The sequence below is a fragment of the Scyliorhinus torazame genome, chromosome 6, assembly GCF_047496885.1.
Source record: "Scyliorhinus torazame isolate Kashiwa2021f chromosome 6, sScyTor2.1, whole genome shotgun sequence".
Classification (NCBI taxonomy): Eukaryota; Metazoa; Chordata; class Chondrichthyes; order Carcharhiniformes; family Scyliorhinidae; genus Scyliorhinus; species Scyliorhinus torazame.
In genome coordinates, this window is record NC_092712.1 from 43444438 (window position 1) to 43470662 (window position 26225).

General features: G+C 44.9%; 1 protein-coding gene across 1 annotated transcript in view; it reads right to left on the minus strand.

Moving 5' to 3' along the window:
* Positions 1-26225, minus strand: part of LOC140424765 (obscurin-like) — a 1044598-nt gene that overhangs the window by 818940 nt on the left and 199433 nt on the right. The window contains 3 exon segments of the mRNA XM_072508149.1: positions 13340-13606; positions 16760-17029; positions 25118-25384. Of these exon segments, the coding sequence (XP_072364250.1) occupies positions 13340-13606; positions 16760-17029; positions 25118-25384 (804 nt within the window).

Here is a 26225-nt window from a genome sequence, read left to right on the forward strand (position 1 = left end):
TGTAGTCCAGGAGATAACGTTGCTGGAGTTCACGAATACCAGAGTCACAAGAGTGGACCTGCAGGCATGAAGGTGGTTTGAAGTATGTCTACGTGGGCAGCACGGTAGCATGGTGGTTAGCACAATTGCTTCACAGCTCCAGGGTCCCAGGTTCGATTCCCAGGCTTGGTTCACTGTCTGTGCGGAGTCTGCACGTTCTCCCCGTGTCTGCGTGGGTTTCCTCCGGGTGCTCCGGTTTCCTCCCACAGTCCAAAGATGTGCAGGTTAGGTGGATTGGCCATGCGAAATTGCCCTTAGTATTCACAATTGCCCTTAGTGTTGGGTGGGGTTACTGGGCTATGGGGATAGGGTGGTGATGTGGGCTTGGGTAGGGTGCTCTTTCCAAGAGCCGGTGCAGACTTGATGGGCCGAATGGCCTCCTTCTGCATTGTAAATTCTATGAATCTACTTCAATGCGAGGAGCATCAGGAATAAGGTTGGTGAGCTTGAAGCATGGATTGGTACCTGGGACTACGATGTTGTGCCCATTACGGAGATGTGGATAGAACAGGGGCAGGAATGGTTGTTGGAGGTTTAGATGTTTCAGTAAGATTAGGGAAGGTGGTAAAAGAGGTGGAGGAGTTGCATTGTTAATCAAGGATAGTATAATGGCTGCAGAAAGGCAGTTTGAGGAGGATCTGTCTACTGAGGTAGTGTGGCCTGAAGTTAGAAATAGGAAAGGAGCGGTCACTTTGTTAGGAGTTTTCTACAGGCCCCCAAACAGTAACAGAGATGTTGAGGAAAATATTGCAATGTAGATTTTGGATAGGTGCAGTAGTCACAAGGTAGTTGTCATGGGTGACTTTAACTTTCTAAATATTGATTGGAACCACTATAATTCGAATAGTTTGGATGGGACTGTTTTTATCCAGTGTGTGCAGGAGGGTTTCCTCACACAATATGTGGATAGACCGACATTGGGCCACATTGGATTTGGTACTGGGTAATGAACCGGGCCAAGTGTTAGAGTTGGTTGTGGGAGAGCACTTTGGAGATAGTGACCACAATTCGCTGACTTTCACTATCGCAATGGATTGGGATAGGAACATACGGCAGAGCAAGGTTTATAACTGGGGGAAGGGTAATTACGATGCGATTAGGCAAGAATTGGGGAGCATAAGATGGAAACAGGAACTGTCAGGGATAGGCACAATTGAGATGTGGAGCTTGTTCAAGGAGCAAATACTGCGTGTCCTTGATATGTATGTCCCTGTCAGGCAGGGAGGAAATGGTCGAGTGAGGGAACCATGGTTTACAAAAGAGGTTGACTGTCTTGTCAAGAGGAAGAAGGGGGCTTATGTAAGGACGAGAAAACAAGGTTCAGTTAGGGCACTTGAGGGATACAAGGTAGCTAGGGAGGAGCTCAAGAAAGGGCTTAGGAGAGCCAGGAGGGGGCATGAGAAGTCCTTGGCGGGTAGGATCAAGTAAAACCCCAAGGCTTTTTACACTTATGTGAGGAATAAAAGAATGACCAAGGTGAGGTTAGGGCCAGTCAAGGACAGTAGGGAGAACGTGTGCATGGAGTCTGAAGATATAAGAGAGGCCCTATATGAATACTTTTCTTCAGTGTTCACAATGGAGAGGGGCCATGTTGTTGAGGAGGATAGTGCGATACAGGCTGGTTGGCTAGAGGAGGTAGATATTCGGAAGGAAGGTGTGTTAGAAATTTTGAGAAGCCTGAGGATAAGTCCCCTGCGCCTGATGGGATATATCCTAGAATTCTTTGGGAGGCGAGGGATGAGATTGCAGAGCCTTTGGCTTTGATCTTTATGTCCTCACTGTCTACAGGAATAGTGCCAGAAGACTGGAGAGAGGCGAACGTTGTCCCCTTGTTCAAGAAAGGGAATAGGTATAACCCTGGGAAATATAGGCCGATTCGTCTCACTTCGGTCATCGGTAAATTATTGGAAAGGGTCCTGAGGGATAGGATTTATGATCATTTGGAAAGATACAGCTTAATCCAGGATAGTCAGCACGGATTTGTGAGGGGTAAGTCTTGCCTCACAAGTTTGATTGTATTCTTTGAGGAGGTAACTAAGTACATAGATGAAGGTAGAGCAGTTGATGTAGTATACATGGATTGAGGAAGGCGTTTGATAAGGTGCACCATGCAGAAAGTAAGGAGGCATGGCATAGAGGGAAATTTGGCCGATTGGATCAGTAACTGGCTATCACATAGAAGACAGAGGGTGGTGGTAGATGGTGAATTTTTAACCTGGAGCCCAGTCACCAGTGGTGTACCACAGGGATCAGTGCTGGGTCTTCTGCGATTTGTGATTTTTATCAATGACTTGGATGATGGAGGTGAAGGTTGGGTTAGTAAATTTGCTGATGACACCAAGATTGGTGGAGTAGTGGACAATGTGGAGGGCTGTTGTAGCCTGCAAAGAGACATTGATAGGATGCAGAGCTGGGCTGAAAAGTGGCAGGTGGAGTTTAACCCTGATAAGTGTGAGGTGATTCATTTTCGTAAGTGTCATGTGAGAGTACCTTTAAGACATGGATGTTTAAGCAATTTCTCTTTAAGAAAACAGTGATGTAAGAGAGTGGGTGAAGCTGAGGTCAGGTCAGCTATTTTGCAGTTTAGTTTTGCAGTTTGGAGGAAAAGAGCTTGGTCTGTGTTTTGCAGTGAGCTGGATCTCTGCCATGAAAGACTATCTCTGGATCATTTGGGTGATTTAAACTTATAATAGTGAAGCCTTTAACCTGATGCGATTTTGTTTAAAGGTGTTAAGTCTCTTGGAAGTTTGAAGGAACATTTTAAGGAATTATTTTCTGTTGCAATATTTTCTGAGTTATCTTTGAAGTAAGGGGTGTGAAGAGATCCAATGTTTATTTAAGATGTTAAGTTGAGTTCATGGAATAAACAGTGCTTTGTGTTTAAAAACCCACGTGTCCATAATTGTAATCCCACACCTAGGGAAAAAGGCGTGTGCTCGGAAAAGCAACAAATCCATTAAAGGGAGAGGTTGGTTGAACTCCATGATACATTTTGGGGTTCTGAAAACGCCTCGCCCATAACAATTGGGGGCTCGAGAGGGATAAAAGTCTATCTATTGGATTGGCTTTTGTGAACTTAAAGGCAGTGAAGGATTGTTGCTTTTCCGGTGTGGTATTTTAGTTTAAGTGGGGAGAGTGTTGTGAACAATGGCTCTTTCAGAGGCTCAGAAGTTTTGGGGGGTGGAAAATGTCACACATAGTACTTTATGGACAGAAACGAAAACCAGACTGTTAGATTTGGCAAGAACATTGCAGTTAACATTACCTGACAAAATGCAAAAAGATGAGGTAATTATGGCGGTGGTTAAGCATTTAAAGTTGCCTGAGATAGAGTTTGACTCATTGGAAATGGCAAAAATTCAGTTGTAAATTAAACAAAAGGAACATGAGAAAGCATTAAAGCGGCTGGCATACGAGAGTGAGAGGGAGGAAAAAGAAAGAGAAGGAGAGAGAGAGGAAAAAGAAAGAGAAAGAGAGAGAGAGGAAAAAGAAAGAGAAAGAGAGAGAGAGGAAAAAGAAAAGGAGAGAGAAGAAAGGAGAAAAGAAATAGCCCTAGCAGAACAAAAAGAAAACGAAAGGGAGATACAGATCAGAGAAAAAGATAAAGAGAGGGAGTTTGAACTTCAGAAATGGCCATGAAACATGACAATGAGTTAAAATTGGCAGACGTAAAAGGAAACGTACAGTTGGATGATAGTGATGAGGATAGTGAGAAAGAGCGTCATAGTCGAAGGCTTGGTGGGAATCTATTTAAATATGTCCTAGCATTGCCAAGGTTTGACGAGAAGGAAGTGGAAGCCTTTTTCATTTCATTTGAGAAGGTAGCTAAACAAATGAAATTGCCACAGGGCATGTGGCTGTTACTGATTCAAACAAAGCTGGTAGGTAGAGCTAGTGAGTGTTTGCATCACTCCCGGAGGAGGTATCTGGAATGTATGAGGTGGTGAAGAAATCCATCTTAAGTGCATATGAGCTAGTGCCTGAAGCTCACAGACAAAGGTTTAGAAATTTAAGGAAAGAATTTGGTCAAACATACATGGAGTTTGAAAGGCTCAAACAGAGTAATTTTGATAGGTGGATAAGGGCTTTGAAAATAGAGCAAATGTATGAAGCTCTCAGAGAAATTATACTTTTGGAGGCGTTTAAAAATTCAATTCCTGATGTAGTGAGAACTCATTTGGAAAAACAGAGGGTTAAAACTGCGAGATTAGCATCGGAAATGGCAGATGATTATGAATTAGTTCATAAATCAAAGATTGGTTTCCAACATCAGTTTCAGCCGGTGAGGGATAGAAACTGGGGACATGAGAAATACTCAAGTGGCAAAGGTGATCTGATGGGAGACAATAAAGAGAGTGTACCTCAGATTAAAAAAGAAATCCAGGAGGGTGAAAAAGAAATGAAAAGTTTCCGATGTTTTCACTGTAATAAACTAGGCCATGTAAAGTCACAGTGTTGGTGGTTGAAGAAAAGCACTGGCAAGGCTGATGTGGTAAAACAGGATAAGACAGTGGTGTTTGTTAGTGTGGTAAAGGAAAGCCCAAGGGAAGCGAAGGAGGTGCAAACGATTGTACAGCCTTTTCAAGAAGTAATTGTTAAGAAGGTGCCAGATGTCTTTAAAGAATTTACTTGTGGGGGTAAAGTTTACTCATGTGTATCAGGAGGAGCAGGTAAAGAAGTCACAATTTTAAGAGATACAGGGGCTAGTCAATCTTTAATGGTAAGAGATGAGGAATTATGTAGTTTGGGAAGAATGTTGCCAGGAAAGGTGGTGATATGTGGAATTCAGGGTGAGAGGAGTAGCGTTCCATTATATAAGGTAAGGTTGGAAAGTCCAGTGAAGAGTGGTGAAGTGGTAGTAGGAGTAATAGATAAACTATCTTGTCCAGGAATACAGTTTATCTTGGGTAATGATATAGCTGGATCGCAGGTGGGAGTGATGCCTACTGTGGTTGATAAGCCAGTGGAAAATCAGACAACTAAAGGGTTGAAGAACAAATATCCTGGGATTTTTCCAAATTGTGTAGTAACAAGGTCGCAAAGTCACAGGTTAAGACAAGAGTGAAGATGAAGTTGAAGTGCAATTATCAGAAACGATTTTTGATCAGATGGTTGAAAAAGAACAAGAACAGGTGGAGGATGAGGCGGATATTTTTAGTTCAGGAAAATTGGCGGAGTTACAACAGAAAGATGTAGAAATAAAACGGATATATCAGAAAGCATATACGGAAGAGGAATCTGAGAGTATATCAGAGTGTTATTACTGTAAAAATGATGTCTTGATGAGAAAATGGAGACCTGTACATATGCAGGCGGATGAAAAGTGGGCAGAAGTTCATCAAGTAGTATTGTCGGTAGGGTATAGAAAGGTGTTGCGAGTTGCACATGAGGTACCAGTGGGAGGTCATTTGGGAATAAGGAAAACTCAAGCTAAAATCCAGAAACATTTTTATTAGACTGGACTACATAAAGATGTAGTTAAATTTTGTCAATCGTGTCACACTAGGCCATGTAAAGTCACAGTGTTGGTGGTTGAAGAAAAGCACTGGGAAGGCTGATGTGGTAAAACAGGATAAGACAGTGGTGTTTGTTAGTGTGGTAAAGGAAAGCCCAAGGGAAGCGAAGGAGGTGCAAATGATTGTACAGCCTTTTCAAGAAGTAATTGTTAAGAAGGTGTCAGATGTCTTTAAAGAATTTACTTGTGTGGGTAAAGTTTACTCATGTGTATCAGGAGGAGCAGGTAAAGAAGTCACAATTTTAAGAGATACAGGGGCTAGTCAATCTTTAATGGTAAGAGATGAGGAAGTGATTAATGTCAAGTGATAGGGAAATCTCAGCAGTGATAAAACCAGCGCCCTTAATACCCATTCCAGCATTTGAGGAACCTTTTACAAGGGTCCTAATTGATTGTGTAGGACCGCTTCCTAAAACAAAAAGTGGGAAGCAATATCTTTTGACTGTAATGGATATGTCTACTAGGTTTACCGAAGCCATTTGAGTACGTAATATTACAGCTAAAAGGATTGTGGAGGAGTTATTTTCATGCTTTACTAGACATGGACTACCCACAGAAATTCAATCGGATCAAGGAAGGAATTTTACTTTAAAGTTATTCAAAGAAGTTATGGATAGCTTAGGAATAAAACAATTTCAATCAACTGCGTACCATCCAGAATCGCAGGGAGCATTAGAAAGGTGGCATCAGACATTAAAGACAATGTTGAGGGTGTATTGTCAAGATTATCCAGAGGATTGGGATAAAGGAATCCCATTCGTATTGTTTGCAATTAAGGATGCACCTAATGAGTCTACCAAATTTAGTCCTTTTGAACTAATTTTTGGTCATGAGGTAAGAGGACCACTTAAATTGATTAAGGAAAAATTGGTGGGTGAGAAATCGGAAATTACACTATTGGATTATGTGTCAAATTGTAGGGAACAATTAAATAGAGCAGGTGAATTGGCTAGACAACATTTGAAAGTTGCACAAAATATGATGAAACGGGTAGTGGACAAGAAATCCAAAGTTCGTAGTTTTGCCAGTGGAGATAAAGTTTTAGTGTTGTTACCAGAGGTAGGGGAGCCTTTAAAAGCTAGGTTTTGTGGCCCGTATCAGGTTGAAAGGAAATTAAGTGAGGTGAATTATGTGGTAAAAATACCAGATAGAAGGACGACTCACCGAGTGTGTCATGTGAATATGCTTAAAAGGTGCTTTGAAAGGGAAGGAGAGAAAAAGGAGGTTTTAATGATTCGAACTCAAAGTGACGAACCAAATCCAGATGACTGTGAATTTGACATACCTCAAATTAAATTGGAAAATGAGGATGTTATTAAAAATTGGGATGAATTGTTAAGTTACCTTCCAGAGGAAAAACAAACTGACCTGAAAGAGTTATTGATATCACATGGGCAAGTTTGTAGAGATAAATTGGGAGGTACTAAAATGGCTATACATGATGTAGATGTGGGCAATGCTGTTCCTATCAAACAAGATCCATATAGACTTAACCCTTCAAAATTAGCACAGGTTAACAGAGAGATTGAGAGTATGCTGAAGAATGGCATAATTGAAGTGGGTTGCAGACAATGGAACTTACCCATGGTGATGGTACCTAAACCAGACGGTACCCAATGGTTGTGTGTGGACTACAGAAAGGTGAATGCAGTTACAAGAACGGACTCTTATCCTATCCCATGTTTGAAGGATTGCATTGAGAAAGTGGGACAATTTGTTTTTATTTCCAACTTCCAGACATGGAAAGAACATTTAAAACATCTTATGGAGATCTTCGATCAACTTCAGGAGCTGGGTTTGGTGATGAACCTTGCCAAAAGTGAATTTGGAGAAGCCCGATCACTTTCCTTGAGGAGTTTCCGATACCCTCAAAGCGAAGGGAAATAATGCGATTTCTTAGCCATGAGTGGATTTGATCGAACAGCTGTGCAAAGGTTTTGTGGCGCGATTACTCCAGTGATGGAATTGCTGAAGAAACGTTAAAAAATTCAATGGACAGCGGACTTTCAACAGGCATTTGACTGCCTGAAAGCTGTGATCACCAATGCTCCTGTATTGGAGAATTGCAAGGGACTCTGTGGTCAGATTGAACTAAAGTATCTGGGTAGAGATTCTCCGACCCCCCGCCGGGGGCTGGCGAGAATCCCGCCCCCGCCGGTTGCCGAATTCTCCGGCACCGGATATTCGGCGGGGGCGGGAATCGCGCCGTGCCGGTTGGCGCCCCCCCCCCCCCACGATTCTCCGGGCCGAAGTCCCGCTGCTAAAATACCTGTCCCGCCGGCGTAGCTTAAACCACCTACCTTACCGGTGGGACAAGGCGGCGCGGGCAGGCTCCGGGGTCCGGGGCGATTTGGCCCCGGGGGGTGCCCCCACGGTGGCCTGGCCCGCGATCGGGGCCCACCGATCCGCGGGCGGGCCTGTGCCGTGGGGGCACTCTTTTCCTTCCGCCTTCGCCACGGTCTCCACCATGGCGGAGGCGGAAGAGACCCCCTCCACTGTGCATGCGCGGGAATGCCGTCTGCGGCCGCTAACGCTCCCGCGCATGCGCCGCCAGGGGATGTCATTTCCGCGCCAGCTGGCGGGTCACCAAAGGCCTTTTCCGCCAGCTGGCGGGGCGGAAATTAGTCCGGCGCGGGCCTAGCCCCTTAAGGTTGGGGCTCGGCCCCCCCAAGATGCGGAGCATTCCGCACCTTTGGGGCGGTGCGATGCCCGACTGATTTGCGCCGTTTTGGGCGCCAGTCGGCGGACATCGCGCCGACACTGGAGAATTTTGCCCCTGATTCTAAAGAGAAATGCCGAGGAGTAGAGGAATGGATGGATTGTGCAGAGACTTTGTTCAAAGAGACTGTCAATCGAGAAGCCTTTCGGTTGGAGGAAGAAGAGCAAAGAAAAATGGACTATATTATTATGCCTGTTTGCGTGTTTTTTTTTTGTGAAACGTAAAAGTATTTTTACTGTGTATATTTCTTAGTGGATGGTGCAAAAGTGAAAAATGATACCATCTTGAAGTTGATGGTTTATTTTTTTTTCTTGGGGGCGGTGTCATGTGAGAGTACCTTTAAGACATGGATGTTGAAGTAATTTACCTTTAAGAAAACAGTGATGTCAGAAAGTGGGTGGAGCTGAGGTCAGGTCAGCCATTTTGCAGTTTAGCTTTGCAGTTTGGAGGAAAAGAGTTTGGTGTGTGTCTGTTTTGCACTGAGCTGGATCTCTGCCATGAAAGACTATCTCTGGATCATTTGGGTGATTTAAACTTATAATAGTGAAGCCTTTAACCTGATGTGATTTTGTTTAAAGGTGTTAAGTTTCTTGGAAGTTTGAAGGAAAATTTTAAGGAATTATTTACTGTTGCAATATTTTCTGAGTGATCTTTGAAGTCAGGGGTGTTAAGAGATCCAAGGTTTATTTAAGATGTTAAGTTGAGTTCATGGAATAAACAGTGTTTTGTGTTTAAAAACCCACATGTCCATAATTGTAATCCCACACCTAGGGAAAAAGCCGTGTGCTAGGAAAAGCAACAAATCCATTAAAGGGAGAGGTTGGTTGAACTCCATGATACATTTTGGGGTTCTGAAAATGCCTCGCCCATAACATAAGACAAATCTGAATGCAGATTACATGGTTAACGGCAGGGTTCTGAAGAATGTGGAGGAGCAGAGAGATCTCGGACTTCATGTCCATAGATCTCTGAAAGGTGTCACCCAAGTGGATAGAGCTGTGAAGAAAGCCTATAGTGTGTTAGCATTTATTAACAGGGGGATTGAGTTTAAGAGCCGTGAGGTTATGCTGCAACTGTACAGGACCTTGGTTAGACCGCATTTGGAGTATTGTGTGTAGTTCTGGTCACCTCATTATAGGAAGGATGTGGAAGCATCGGAAAGGGTGCAAAGGGGATTTACCAGGATACTGCCTGGATTGATGGGTGGGTCTTATGAGGAAAGGTTGAGGGATCTAGGGCTTTTCTCATTGGAGCGAAGGAGGATGAGAGGTAACTTAATTGAGGTGTATAAGATGATGAGAGGGATAGATAGAGTGGACGTTCAGCGACTTTTTCCTCGGGTGGATGTAGCTGTTACAAGGGGGCATAACTATAAGGTTCATGGTGGAAGTTATAGGAGGGATGTCAGAGGTAGGTTCTTTACTCAGAGAGTGGTTGGGGCGTGGAACGCACTCCCAGCTATGGTAGTGGAGTCGGACACTTTAGGAACTTTCAAGCGATTATTGGATAGGCATATGGAGTACACTAGAATGATTGGGAGTAGGTTGATTTGATCTTAGTTTCAGATTAGTTCGGCACAACATCGTGGGCCGAAAGGCCTGTACTGTGCTGTACAGTTCTTTGTTCTATGAGAGCAGCTTTCCAGAATATAATAATTTTGATTTTGTTTGCATGCTTTTCATTCTCTCCATCTATCAACTATATTGACATGTTCGCCCTGATTAGAGTGTACATCAGGAATGTCAAAGCCGGACCTAACTGAGCTGAACGAGGCTTACCAATTGCCCAGTAGTAATGAGTTCAGATACCTCCAGTTGGGGCCTTTTTGAGTAAAGAGGTGGGTCCGTTCCCAATGTTGCCGCCCTTTGGTCTACAGGACTGTCTCCTCTCAGAGGATGATTTGGGGAGGGCAAGGTCTCCAATGTGTACGCCGAGTTGGCCAGGAAAGAGGAAGTTTCGATGGTGGCAATGCAGGAAAACTGGGAGGAGGAATTAGGAGGCACGGTACGAGGTTGGATTTTGGAAGAACCACTACGTAGGATTAATGCATCCTTGTTATGTGCTTGACTTAGTCTTAATCAACTTAAAGTTGTGCATAGAGCACATATGACACCAGCAAGGCTGAGCCGATTCTTCCCAGAAGTGGCCGATCAATGTGCACAATGTGCCAGGTCCCCTTGAATCATGCCTACATGTTCTGGTCCGGTCCAAAATTTGTGGGGCTCTGGGAGGGAGACACAGATGTATTGTCTCAAGTGGTGGGAATGGTGGTCACGCCTTCTCCACGGGTAGCTATTTTTGGAGTGTCTGAAACCATTGCTGGGTTTCTTCATTTTGAGAGAATTAAGTTCATCATTAGAGGTATGGATGAGGGGTTCTTTGTGAGATGGAAGCTGTTCATCGACTTTTTCAAGAAGTATTAGAACATTTGCGGGTGGGAGGCGGGGGGGGGGGGGGGTGAATAGGGGAGGGTGAAGGGGTACAGTAACTATTGGTTGCTGCAATTATACAGGGCCTTGGTGAGGCCACACATAGAATATTGTGTGCAATTTTGGTCTCCTTTTCTTGGGAAGAATGTTCTTGCTCTCGAGGGAGTGCAGCAAAGGTTCACCAGACTGATTTCAGGGGTGGCAGGACTGTCATATGAGGAGAGATTGACTAGGTTAGGATTGTTCTCACTGGAGTTCAGAAGAATGAGGGGGGATCTCATAGAGACTTATCAAATTCTAACAGGATTAGACAGGGTAAATGCAGGGAAGATGTTCCCAATGGTGGGTTTGTCCAGAACCAGGGACCACAGTCTGAGAATTCAGGATAAACTATTTCAGACAGAGATGAGGAGACATTTCTTCACCCAAAGAGTGATGAGCCTGTGGAATTCATTATCACAGGAAGTGGTTGATGCCAAAACATTGAATATATTCAAGAGGCAGCTAAATATAGCACGGGACGAATGGGATCAAAGGCTATGGGGAGAAAGCAGGGTTAGGCTACTGAGTTAGATGATCAACCATGATCGTGATAAATGGCAGAGCTGGCTCAAATGGTAAAAAGGCCTCCTCCTACTCCTATCTTCTATGTATTTATGTAGGAGGGTAAGTTAATTGTTTTAAAAAATTTTGGGGGGTATTTGTATATATATATGGGGTGTTTCAGATCATAGAATCATGGAATTTACAGTGCAGGAGGAGGCCATTCGGCCAATTGAGCACTTAACCGCACACCTCCACCCTAACCCAGTAACCTCACCTAACCTTTCAGACACTAAAGGGCAATTTATCGTGGCCAATCCACCTAACCTGCACATTTTTGGACTGTGGGAAGAAACCGAAGCACCCGGAGGAAACCCACGCAGACACGGAGAGAAAGTCTTTCTCTTTACTATTCAGTCGAGAATGGATGCCACATGTTAAAACTGACTCGGGACCTGGGTTTCAGCAAAGCAGTTCTTTCAAACTGCACTTCTGACATCAAATTACTTTGAAAGTTTCTCAAGACTTGCTCCAGCTTGGAATTTTGAAAGATTTAGCTCACCCTTCTACAGGGAGGCAGTGGCACAGTGGTATTGTCGCTAGACTAGTAATCGAGAGATCCAGTGTAATGTTCTGAGAACGCGGGTTTCAATTCCACCATGGTAGATGGGGAAGTTTGCATTTGATTTTTTTTAAATCTGAAATTAAAAGTCCAATGATGACCATGAAACCATTGTTGATTGTCATAAAAACCCATCTGGTTCACTAATGTCCTTTAGAGAAACGGCATGGTGGCACAGTGGTTAGCACTGCGGTCGCACAGCACCATTGACCCGGGCTTGGGTGACTGTGTGGAGTTTGTACATTGTCTGCGTGAGTTTTCTCCGGGTGCTCGGGTTTCCTCCCACAGTCCAAAGATATGGAGGTTAGATGGATTGGCCATGCTAAATTGCACCTTAGTGTCCAAAAGGTTAGGTGGGGTTACTCAGTTAAGGGGATAGGTAGGGTGCTCTTTCAGAGGGTTGGTGCAGGCTCAATGGGCCGAATGGCCTCATTCTGCACTGCAGTGCTAGTCCTACTCTGCATTATGAAGCTGGACTTTCAAAGGAGAATCAATGGAGCCTTCTCTTTGGTTGCAATATGGAATTTCAAATCTCTGCCTTCAGCTTCCAAGTCTTTCTTTGGAGATTTTTCCAGGCAATGTTTCCTTTGTGCCTCTGCTTCTGGAGCTTCTTTTCAGGTCAGAATGCTTTGGTGAATTGTTCTTAATCTTCCAGCATTTCAGTTTGTTTCTGCATTTTAGCAAGGTTCTGGGTTTTTCTGCAAGCCACTACCAAGTTGTGAGATATTGGTTATATCTCGCTTGGTATGATGACGTTTTCATAGTCTTTAGAAGGTTAACTTTAAGTCATTATTAACTACTAGAACTATTTACAAATATACAGTAAAGGATACAAGCTAGAAGCTGTCTGTGTGCGCTCTGACCAACACCACACTGAGTTGGGTGCGAATCATGTGTCTCTTACATCACAGTGTGGATGGTACTATAGGCAGTTTGGCTATATATTCCAGATCTTTATACGACACAGCCCACCCCCTTATTGGTGTGAACATCTTATCCAGTTTACTGGCAGTAATTGAAGAAATGGTGCTCTTCAACCAACCACAGTTCCCCTCCCATCTTTATGAAACAGATATATTGTACTTAATCTCCGGCAGAGAAATGTAACAACCTCAAAGGCATACTTTTGGGATGAGGATTCAATGGTAGGCATTCCTGCTAATTTTTCTCCAAAAGATGATTATGAAGGGAAATCCGGTTTACTGACTCTATACTGTCAAAGATATATTATAGCTTGTGCAAAGAAATGGAAAGCTTAACTGGCCAAGAAGAGGACCCAGAGAAACTGGTCAGCAAATCATGCACCTTCTCAAGCCATTGTCTTTGTCTGCAACAAATATGGCAGAGACTGCCTTGCCAGAGTGGGGCTGCTGAGGCATAGCAGGCGAAACTTAACAGACAGGTGACAATCGTGGCTAAAACCATCATATTGCAAGATAGAAAGCAGCTACTGTATAAAGCATCATACTTACTTTCCACATTTAATTTTGCTTTTGTCTTTTCATGAAGTGTTTCACAGGAGTAATTTCCACGGTCAGCAAAGCTCACATTTTTAATGGTGAGGATCTGCTTGTTTCCATCGACCTTAATATCTATTTTTTCATCAGGCTGAATGATGATATTATTTTTCATCCATTTAACTTCACCACAAGGCTTTGAGAATTCAACTTCCAAAACGGCTCTCTCTTTTTCTTCGACTGTCATGTTCTCCAATTTCTTTTTAAACAAGGCTGGAGCTTCTGTAATACAATTTCAATATAAATTAACATTATCCTTCAGTTTCTCCTTCATGCTAGTCCCTCTGTCCCCTAATATTTCCGGAAGGTTACTTGTGTCCTCCTTAGTGAAGACAGATCCAAAGTATTTATTCAACTTGGCTGCCCATCTTTGTTGCCCATTATGAATTCACCTCATTCTAACTGTAAGGGACCTACATTTGTCTTCAACTGTCTTTTCCCTTGTTAGCCATGGTTGAGCCACCTTTCCCATCTTACTCTTGAGCCAGACAGGAGTGTACAATTGTTGAAGTTCATCCATGTGTTTTTTAAATGTCTGCCATTGCCTATCCACCGTCAACCCCTTAAGTATCCATTGCCAGATTATTTTAGCCAATGCACGTCTCATACCATCAAAGTTAGCTTTCTTGAAGTTCAGGACACTAATTTCAGACTTAACTGTGTCACTCTCCATCTTAATGAAGAATTCTACCATATTATGGTCACTCTTCCCCAAAGGATCTCGCACCACAAAGTTGCTAATTAATCCTCTCTCATTGCACAATACCCAGTCTAGGATGGCCTGCTCTCTAATTGGTTCCTCGACATATTGGTTGACAAAACTATCCCTTATACATTCCAGGAAATCCTCCTCCAACGCATTTCTAGCAGTTTGATAAGCCCAATCAATATTCAGATTGAAGTTGCCCATGATAACTGCTATACCCTTACTGCATGCATCTCTAATTTCCTGTTTGATGCCATCCCCAACCTCACAACTACTGTTGGTGGTCTGCACACAATTCCCACTAACGTTTTTTTGCCCTTAGGTGTTCCGCAGCTCTACCCATACAGATTCCACATCGTCCAGGCTAATGTCATTTTAGTGATAGCGAATTTGTTACAGACAAAGAAATGGACAAGTTGGAAAAAAAGGTTTTGGATTGGGGGAAAGTAGATTTTAATAAAATAAGGCAGGATCTGACCAAGATAGATTGCAAAGAGTTACTTTGTTGGGAAACCTACAGAAGAGCAGTGGGGGACATTCAAAGATAAAATGGGGCGAGTACAGGTCCAATATATTCCGTCGAGGGTAATAGGAAGGTGTAACAAACTCAGAGAACCATGGATGACCAGAGACATTCAGGATATGATGAGAAGGAAATGAGAGGCTTTTAACAAGTAGAAGGGGAGCAAGCCTGCAAAGGCATTAGTGGAGTACAGAAAGTGCAGGAGGGAGCTTAAGAAATCAATTAAAAGAGCAAAGAGGTGATATGACAAAGCTCTGGATGGTAAAAGTAAGGAAAATCCCAAGATATTCTATAAGTATATCAATGGAAAGAAGATAACCAAGGAAAGAGTGGGGCCCATTAAGGACCAAGGGGGAAATCTATAGGTGGAGCCAGAGGACATTGGTAGGGTATTGAACGAATATTTCACATCTGTCTTCACCCAACAGAATGAGGAGGTAGCTATGGAACTTGGGGCGAGAGATTATGAGGTTCTTGAGAAAATTGTCATCGGGAGAGACAAGGTATTGGAGATATTGGTGGGCTTAAAAGTGGACAAATCTCCAGGTCCGGATGAATTGTGTCCCAGGCTGCTGTGGGAGGCAAGGAAGGAGATTTCCGGTGCTCTGACCATGGGGGAGGTGCCAGAGGACCTCTAATGTGGTCCCCCACTATTTAAGAAAGGTTGTGGAGACAAGCCAGGGAACTACAGACCAGTGACTCACACGTCAGTGGTTGGGAAACTACTGGAGAAGATTCTGAAGGAAAGAATCACTCTCCACTTGAAGAGGCAAGGTTTGATCATGGATAGTCAGCATGGCATTGTCAGAGGGAGGTCATGCCTTACAAATTAGATTGAATTTTTTGAGCATGTAACCAAGTGTATAGATACCAAGTGGCCAGTACGGTAGCACAGTGAGTAGCATTGTTGCTTCACAGCTCCAGGGTCCCAGATTCGATTCCCGGCTTGGGTCACTATCTGTGCAGAGTCCGCACATTCTCCCCGTGTCTGCGTGGGTTTCCTCTGGGTGCTCCAGTTTCCTCCCACAAGTCCCGAAAGACGTGTTGTTAGGTGAATTGGACATTCTGAATTCTCCCTCAGTGTACCCGAACAGGCGCCGGAGTCTGGCGACTCTGGGATTTTCACAGTAACTTCATTGCAGTATTAATGTAAGTCTACTTGTGACACTAATAAAGATTATAAAGGCAAGCAGAATTTGTATTTTTAACAGCAGTCATCATTGTTAAATAGACAACGGCTGGGATTTTCTGCGGTCTTTTAGGATGGGGTCAGAGGTGGGAAGGGTGACAAAATGGCATGGGAAAGTGTTTGGCATGCTGCTGTCAGGCCATGTCGTTTTTCTAGTGGTAGGAAAGGGGGCAGAAGCCACCAGAAGAGGGAGGCAGTGGCGTAGTGGTAATGTCACTGTACCAGTAATTGAAAAGCCCAAGCTAATGTGCAGGGAACACAGGTTCAAATCCCACCACAATAGCGGGTAGAATTAAAATTCAATTGATAAACCTGGAATTGAAAGCAAGTGAACGTAAAACAATCATCACTTGCCATAAAAACGCATCCGGTTCACCAATGTCCCTTTAGGGAGGGAAATCTGCTATCTTTACCTGGCCTGGCCTATATGTGACTCCAGACCCACAGCAATGTGGTTAACTCTTAACTGCCTATGAAATGGCATAGCAAGCCACTCAGTTCAAGGGCTCGTAGAGCCTTTCCAGCAATGCCCACATCCAATGAAAGAATAAAGGAAAATTAAGCCCTGCCTACCTTGAAGCACAGTGGGCTAAACAGCTGGCTTGTAATGCAGAACAAGGCCAGCAGCGCGGGTTCAATTCCCGCACCGGCCTCCCCAAACAGGTGCCAGAATGTGGCGACTAGCGGCTTTTCACAGTAACTTCATTGAAGCCTACTTGTGACGATAAGCGATTATTATTAATTGAGCCACTTTAGTGGCCCAACTGCTTCTGTGGGAATCAGTATCAGTCATTAACCATTTTTTGAAATAGCTATTAATAACTGACAGGAAATAGCCAACCGCCTTTGTGTGCTTTCAAAAAGACTGTGGCTCAATTTTTTTAGGGGATTGATTCTTTCCTCGACTGTGCACTGCCCTGACGATACTTGTTAACAAAGGTAATTTTGATTTCTCACCTTGAACTTGAAGCTTGGCAGATGTTTTTAAATTTCCAACTTGTGCAGAAATTTCACATGCATCCTTTAGTATCAGGTTTGTAATGGTCAAACCATGGTTGGTTCTTGCACATGATATGACATATTTCTCACTTGGTTCAATTTTGACTCCATTCTTATACCAAGTAATTACAGCATCTTCATGAGAGACACTGCATTTAAAGGTGGCATTCTCTCCTTCCACAGCCACTACACCGTGAAGCTCACTTTCAAACTTAATAATCTTTGGAACTGCTCAGAATAAAACAAGAGTTTGCATGTTATGGGTTGATCAATCTTGCTTTTTCATGACTAACACAGCACACATCATCAGGATCAGAATTTAATAACAGGTGGGTACAACAAGTGCCATTGGATGTAACTGTTTGATCAACAATATGAATAATAATTAAGATTATTATGAAAGGAGTAAAAGATAGAAGATAAAAATTTGCACAACCTTCCTAACCATGGGGCAGAATTTTCCCAAAATTGCACAGAATGCTATAAAAAGCTGTGTGAAGCTTGTTGGCTTCACAGGTGCCATTTCCTGCCTGACTAAACAGCACTCTGGGAAATTTCAAAGTCTTTGCGAAAATCACACAGTCAGCTGGAGGGGTGGGCCTAAATACACCAGTGAATCCAGGATTCTGATGTTAGGGCGTCCCTTTTAAAGAATGCCCTAATCTCAAAGTTACATTTAAGAACCCCACCCCAGGCAGCAGGGCTCTCTCTCTCTCTCAGCACCTCCAACTTCCACCCCTCATCCCATCAGCAATGCCAAGGGGCAATGCCCAGCCTTTTCCCTCAACCCCCAGTACTCCAGGCATCTCTGTGCCTAGCGTGGTGATCACAACTGGTTTTTGCTTTTGATAAACAGTAGTGGTGAGACCACGCCACCAGAGGAGGAGGATACATTGTGGGCAAATGCTACGGCTTAACGCCCTTTATTTACATATTCACATTTATTTAAGTTAATGGAAATCAGGCTCTCGCATTAGGCTTTGGGGGAGGATGGGGTTTCAAACCGGTGCAAATACTGTTTTTGGTAACTCACAAAATTTCGTGACCATAACGAGATTTGTGCCCATAGCAAACAGAGCTGCTAGATCGCACCCTTGGATTCTGATACTATTGCAGAATTTATTTCGATAAAACGCACCTGGAAGCTCTTCAGAACAAAGATACAGCCTCTTTAAAAAAAACAGTACTTAAGAAAACCACCAGCTCCCCTGAGTTAATGGATCCTACAAAGCTATATGAATGAACAAGCTTAATACTCCCTTTAAACTGCCTGGATCTGTCAATTAGAAAGCTCATAAAAGGCAATAGCCCGTGAAATTGAATGTAATCAATGCTGTTCAAAGCTTTTAGGCTTCTAGGTATACAAACAGAAATTTACTGTGAGAAAACCACTTCAAAGGTTTCCACCCCATTAAAGGGAATATTTTTACCCTCATATCACAGATCTTTGAACTTGGCATACTGACAGACTGTTTAAAGGGTTTAAGGCTACAGATGGGGAGGCTTTCACTTTGTTATGAGAGAATTTTAATTTTTAGATGCTGACTGACTGTTTAAAGGCTGCAGATGGGAAGAGCAGCCAAACAACCCCCATCCTAGGAAAGATCCCCAACCTGAACCCCTCAAACCCAGCACAAGGCTCCCTGAAGCCCACCTCCCATGAAAGACCGCCCTTGGCACCCTGCAGGCATTTGTAGGTAGGGTATTCATCCCCTTACACCCTTCAGACTACAAGATGCCAGGTTGGTACTGCCAAGGGGCAGGGCCGGAAAGGGGGAATGGGTGGGGGGGGGGGTTGAAGGGGGTGGAGGTTCCTTTCCAGTGATTAGGGTAGGGGGGACCTTGCCAGTAATCCGGTGAAGAGGGTGGGCATTACAGCAGCATTCTGAGATCAGGGCACCCTTTAAAATGGATGCCCTGGTCTTTGAGGAATGGGACCTGTCATTGAGATTAGGCCTCATCCCTCTCAGTTCCAATGGCACTGAAAACCTGATTAAGGATAGAAAATTTTCGAAGTGCACGTCAAAATCGCTCCTAACGCCAGTGGGAATCATTCCGGTTCTTCCGCTGGCGGGGCACTTAGTCTCCGATTGGGAGAGTCGTCCCCCATAGTTCTATCTGAATCCACTTATGTTGGCAGGTTTCTGTCAGGATCTCTTACATCCCAAGCAAGTATGCAGAAAGATAAAATTTGAACATTCACAGCTACTTCTTTAAGCGGATTTCATTTAGATTATTTCCCTCTGGCTTTATGCTGGTTTTTCAGCATAATTCAGGCAGGCAAAGGCAGGGCAATGAGGTGGAAACAATCTCAGCAAGGCTTCCCTAATCATATTTATATTTTATTCTTTCACAGCATGTGGGTGTCGCTGGCTAGGGCAGCATTTGTTGCCCATTCCTAAATTGCCTTGAGGAGGAGGTGGTGAGATGCTTTCTTGAACCATGGTCGTGCATGTGGCAAAGGCACACCCCACAGTGCTGTTAGGCAGGCAGTTCCAGGATTTTGATTCAGGGCTGGTTCTCCATTCTGGAGACTAAGTGCGCCTGCCAGCGGAGACTCGCTCCTGGTCTCTGCTAGCGTGAGGAGCGACGTCCAAGTGCGACTCCCTCTCTTTTTCCATACAAACTTATGCATGGAAGAGAGCTCACAGGATTCTGTCAGAATACCAGTATCGGGCCGCCATTATGAGCAGGCGACCCAATACAGTGATCCAGCGGCTAGCCTCCCACCCCCACAAGCAAATCCTGTTGTCCCCCCGCTGAGAAGTAGGGGCATTCTTTACCCTCCCTCTCCCACCAAAGGAATAACGGGTCACCCCCTAACAGCACACATGCATGAGGGTGATCCGACCCCCCCAACACTTCCGCCAACAAACTCCCTCCATCATGAACCCGCCATCAGAGACAGTGCCCCCCAAAAAGGGCGGAACGGTGGCACAGTAGTTAGCACCGCTGCCTTTCAGCGCCAGGGGCCCAGGTTCAGTTCTGGCCTTGGGTGGCTTGTCTGTGTGGAGTTTTCACATTCTCCCCTTGTCTGCGGGGTTTCCTCCAAGCACTCCGATTTCTTCCCACAGTCCAAACATGTGCAGGTTAAGTAGATTGGTCAAGCTAAAAATTGACACTTGGTGTCCAACGGTATGCAGGTTAGGCCGGGTTACGGGGATGGGAGGGGACGTGGGGGCTAGGTAAGGTGACGTTTCAGGGGTACGGTGCAGACCCGATGGGTTGAATAGCTTCCTTCTGCACTGTAGCGATTGTCTGAAACAGAGTCCCCAACATTAGAACATCAGACCCCCAATAACGATCCTGCCTGAAAGCTGAAGAGCAGTCCATGCAGTTGGGTGAGCTGATGGGGGATCTCTGTTGGGGGCAGTCTCTGATAGGGGGAGGTCTCCATTTGGGAGGGTCCCCAATGGGGGGCGGGGGGCCGTTTTGGCAGGGGCTCTCTGTTTGGGGGGGGTCTCTGTTTTGGGGGTGTTTGTGGGGGTTCTCTGTTTGGGGAGGCTCTCTGTTTGGGGGGATCTCTGTTTGGGGGTCTCTGTTGGGGGGGTCTCTGTTTGGGAAGGTCTCTGTTTGGGGGGGTCTCTGTTTGGAGGGGTCTCTGTTTGGGGGGTCTCTGTTTGGGGGGGTCTCTGTTTGGGGGGGTCTCTGTTTGGGGGGGTCTCTGTTTGGGGGGGTCTCTGTTTGGGGGGGTCTCTGTTTGGGGGGGTCTCTGTTTGGGGGGGTCTCTGTTTGGGGGGCTCTCTGTTTGCGGGGGTCTCTGTTTGCGGGGGTCTCTGTTTGGGGGGGTCTCTGTTTGAGGGGTCTGTTCATATGGGGTTCTCTGTTTGGGGGGTCTCTGTTTGGGGGGTCTCTGTTGGGGGGTCTCTGTTTGCGGGGGTCTCTGTTTGCGGGGGTCTCTGTTTGCGGGGGTCTCTGTTTGGGGTGGGGTCTCTGTTTGGGGTGGGGTCTCTGTTTGGGGTGGGGTCTCTGTTTGGGGTGGGGTCTCTGTTTGGGGTGGGGTCTCTGTTTGGGGGGTCTCTGTTTGGGGGGTCTCTGTTTGGGGGGGTCTCTGTTTGCTGCGGTCTCTGTTTGCGGTGATCTCTGTTTGCAGGGGTCTCTGTTCGGGGGTGTGGTCTCTGTTGGGGGGAGAGGTTCTCCAATGGTGGGAGGGTCTCCGCTGGGTGTCTGATGGGGAGGATTTTCGGCCGATGCTCAATTCCCCGCTGGAACAGGAAATTCGCTACCGTGTGCAGACTCCACACAGTGACCCAAGCCGGGAATCAAACCTGGGACCCTGGAGCTGTGAAGCAATTGTGCTAACCACCATGCTACCGTGCTGCCCACTGGTGGACAGACTTTGGGGAGTCGGGAAGTGAGTTACTCTCCACAGAATTCCCGCCTCTGATCTGCTCTTGTAGCCACCGTATTTATATGGCTGGTCCAGTAGAGTTTCTGGTCAATGACAACCCTCAACAGGGAACGATTTCGCGATCGTAATGTCATGGGGAGATCCTCTTTTGTTGGAGATGCTCATCGCCTGACACTTGTGTGGTGCAAATGTTACTTGCCACCTACTGGCACAAACCTGAATGTTGTCCAGGTCTTGCTGCATATGGACATGGACTGCCTTAGTATCTGAGGAGTTGCGTATAGTGTTGAACATTGTGCAATTATCAGTGAACATCCCCATTTCTGAACCAATGCTGCAGGGTTGGTGATTGATGAAGCAGCAGTGATGAAGATGGTTGGACCTAGAACACTATTCTTTCATAGACCATAGGTATCAATAGCAACTGTCCTTCACGTTTTGCTCAATCAAATCCTGGAACTTCCTTTTTAACAGCACTGTGGTGTACCCGTCCTAGATGGACTTCAGTGGCTCAAGAAAGTGGCTCACCACCACCTTATCAAGGGAATTGGGGAAAGTAAGCAAATGCTGGTCTTGCCAGCAAAGCTCACAATCCATGAAACAATTTTTAAAAAGGCAGGAGAAAGCTTTCCTAATGCCTGGTTTCTGCGAGCATCCAAGCCCATCTGTGATATCGGAGCAGTTCTGATGAGAAAACCAAAATTGACAGGCCTCTGTGAAACTAGAAAATTTAAATTTTACAAATGGCAAGACAGATATTTGGAGCAATATTTCACAAAGGAACTAGGAAGAAGCACTCAAAAGAAACTGCTTCCACATTAAATCTACTTCAAATGTCATTATATTGTACTACTGCTAGTAGCATCTTTCATTTTTATATTGGCCTTCATTTTAAAAATGTGACCAAATTATATTAACAATCATAATGATTGCCAATGTTAGCCAAGAAACACAATTCACTATGAAAAGCGAGTGCACTTCCTGGAATGTAGCAAATGTGAACAAAGAACAATACAGCACAGGAACAGGCCCTTCAGCCCTCAAAGCCTGTACCAGTCATCATAGTTATCATAGAATTTACAGTGCAGAAGGAGGCCATTCAGCCCATCGAGTCTGCACCGGCTCCTGGAAAGAGCCCCCCACCCAAGGTCAACACCGCCACCCCATCCCCACAACCCAGCAATCCCACCCAACACTAAGGGCAATTTTGGACACTAAGGGCAATTTATCATGGCCAATCCACCTAACCCGCACATCTTTGGACTGTGGGAGGAAACCGGAGCACCCGGAGGAAACCCACGCACACACGGGGAGGATGTGCAGACTCCGCACAGACAGTGACCCAAGCCAGAATCGAACCTGGGACCCTGGAGCTGTGAAGCAATTGTGCTATCCACAAGGCTACCGTGCTGCCCGTCATGATACCAACCTTTGCCAAAAACCCTCAGAACATCCTTGTGCCGTATCCCTCTATACCCATCCTATCCATGTGTTTGTCAAGATGCCTTTTGAACGCTGTTAATGTATCTGCTTCCACAACCTCCCCTGACAATACGTTCCAGGCACTCACCACCCTCTGCGTAGAAAACCTGCCACGCACATCTCCTCTAAACTTTGCCCCACGGACATTAAACCTGTGCCCCTTGATGACTGACCCCTCCACCTGGGAAAGAGTGCCTGCCCATCCACTCTATCCATGCCCCTCATTATCTTGTAGACCTCTATCAGGTTACCCCTCAACCTCCGTCTTTCTAATGAAAACAGTCCAAGTCTATTCAGCCTCTCCACATAGCTAACACCTTCCAGACCAGGCAACATCCTGGTAAACCTCCTCTGCACCCTCTCCAAAGCCTTCACATCCTTCTGGTAGTGTGGCGACCAGAATTGTGTGCAATATTCCAAGTTCGGCCTTACCAAGGTTCTATACAACTGGAGCATGGCTTGCCAGTTTTTATACCTGATGCCCCATCCAATGAAGGCAAGCATTTGTAAGCTTTCTTGACTACCTTGTCCACTTGTGTTGCCACCTTCAAAGATCTGTGGACCTGCAAGCCCAGATCTCTCTGACTTTCTATATTCCTAAGAGTTTTGCAATTTATGGTATATTTCCCTTCTATATTAGACCTACCAAAATGCATTACCTCACATTTGTCTGGATTAAACTCAATTTGCCATCTCTCTGCCCATGTTTCCAACCTATCTATGTCCTGCTGTATCCTCTGACAATCCTCAACACTATCTGCCACTCCACCATCCTTGGTGCCATCCGCAAACTTACTAATCAGACCGGCTACATTTTCCTCCAAATCATTTATGTACACTACAAACAGAGGCCCCAGCACAGATCCCCGTGGAACACCACTAGTCACAACTTTCCATTCAGAAAAAACACCCTTCTACTGCTACCCTCATCAATCATCTTTGTCACCTCCTCAGAAAACGTGATCAAGTTAGTGAGGCACGACCTCACAAACCATGCTATCGCTTATTTGTTTCCAAATGGATATAAATCCTGTCCCTGAGAATTCTCTCCAATAATTTACCGACTACCATCATGAGGCTCACCGGCCTATAGTTTCCAGGATTATCCCTGCTACCTTTCTTAAACAGCGGTACCACATTAGTTATTCTCCAGGCCTCTGGGATCTCACCTGTAGCCAATGAGGATACAAAGATGTCAGTCAAGGCCCCAGCAATTTCCTCCCTTGCTTCCCTCAGTATTCTGGGGTAAATCCCATTCGGCCCAGGAGACTTATCTACCTTAACATCTTTAAAAAGACCCAATACCTCCTCCTTTTCGATGTTAACATGATCCAGACTGTCCACACACCCTACCCAAAAATCATCTTCCACAAAGTCCCTTTCCTTGGTGAACACTGATGCAAAGTACTCATTTAGTACCTCACCCATTTCCACTGGCTCAACACATAGATCCCCCCCCCCCCTTTTGTCCTTAAGTGGTCCAATCCTTTCCTGGCCACCCTCTTGCTTTTCACATGTGAATAAAATGATTTGGGATTCACCTTGATCCTACTTGCCAAAGACTTTTCATAACCCCTCCTAACCTTCCTACTTTCTTTAAACTCCTCAAGGGTTTAGACTGTCCCCACCCTTCTAGACCGTACAAAAGTCTCCTTTTTCTTTTTGATGATGTTCACAATATCCCTTGTTATCCAAGGCTCCCTAAACTTCCCATACTTATCCTTCGTTCTCTCAGAAACGTGACTTGCCTGAATCCTTTTTTTAAAATTAAAGTACCCAATTCATTTTTTCCAATTAAGGGGTAATTTAGCGAGGCCAATCCACCTACCCTGCACATCTTTGGGTTGTGCCGGCGAAACCCACACAAACACGGGGAGAATGTGCAAACTCCACACGGACAGTGACCCAGAGCCAGGATCGAACCTGGGACCTCGGCGCCATGAGGCAGCAGTCCTAACCACTGTGCCACCGTGCTGCTCTTTTCCTGAATCCTAATCAACTGTCAAATCTACTGTTTATTCCAACTTATCTGGAATATACAAAGTTACATTTCTTTTACAAAGTTAGATATTTCAGTTATAAATAAAAAATATTAGAAAGACTCAGCAGAGATTTTATTGCAGATTTTGTTTTTTGATGGCAGATTTTCAGTAGTGAAGGTATTTGGCTATTGTATATGCTTTGGAGTTTTGCTCATGACTGAAGTATTAAAAAGTGTATCTGCTTTCTCTTTTTTCAAGGAAATCTTTGTTCTAAAAGCACAAAAACATTTAACTTTGTTTCTTATACAAAGTGCACATTTTTCAGTCATAGGATAACTATGAATAAGCAAGATGATTAACTGTAATGATTAACTACAAAATCCGAGCCTTAACTGCTGAAGCTCGGGGGATGGCAAATTCAGCCCACTCTTCGGTCAGCAATATGTTCAACTACGACAAAAATTGTTTATTCAAGTAGATTGAAAATTTAAAATGTGTTACCCTCGGTGGTCAATTTAGCAGTTGTAACATCATCCTTTGATTCGCACAGGTATTCTCCCTCATCCTCAGCAGTTACTTCACAAATGGTTAAACTTCGTTTCTGTCCATCAGCCCGTATTTTTAGTCTACTGCTTGGTTTGATTTCTGTTCCATTTCGTCGCCAAAGGACATCACCCTTTGCTTGATTTAATTCACAGGTAAACACAACCGTATCACTGCACAGTGCATTTACATTTTCCAGCTTCTTTGTAAACAAGATGGCTAAGTCTGTGAGAAAACATAATTTCAGTGAGCACCAATCTGTTTTTCCTAAAATAGTCTTAAGTCAATCAATATGTTTAGAAAACAAACTGCTTACCAACAATATTTACTCATATAAGGACTGTTTTTGTCCTCACGCTTATTATTATTACTACTTCCTACAATATTAAAGGCGTTTGTTCTCTCAGCTTCGACTGCAGGGAGGCAGGAAATTCATTATAAAATTACAACGACCAAACCCGAGGAGGGAGGAAGTTGTTGCCATATATTTTTGGAATTAATCTTCAAAAATAGAATTCAGTGAGTGAAATGGATGGGGAGGGAAGGGTCAGCAAGATTGAATCTTCACACAGACAAAGGGGGTGATTCTCCCAAAAAATGACTAAAGACCAGGGGCGTCATTCTCCGACCCCCCAGAGGGTCGGAGAATGGCCGTTGGCCGCCGTGAATCCCGCCCCCGCCGGTTGCCGAAGTCTCCGAAGGGAGAAAAGTCGGCGGGGCGTTAATGGCGCCGCTGCCGTCGGAGAATGGCACGTGTCTGCGCAAGGCAGCCGATTTTCGGCCTGCCGATATTCTCCCTTCCGGATGGGCCGAAGTCCCGTCGACGTGATGACCGTTCACGTTGACGTAAATTAAACCTCCTTTTCATCGGCGTGACCCTGTGCTCCAGGTTCACGCCGACCAGCGTGGAGGTGAGTGACGGCCTGGAGGGTTGGCTCTGGGCAGGCGATGGCGTGGCCGCAGTCTGAATGTGTGAGGAGAGGTGTGTCTCGGGTTGTGTGTGTATGTGTGCGGCGGGGGGGTGGTTAGAGTGGGCTGGGCTCCGGGGGAGTGCCGGGAGGGGGGT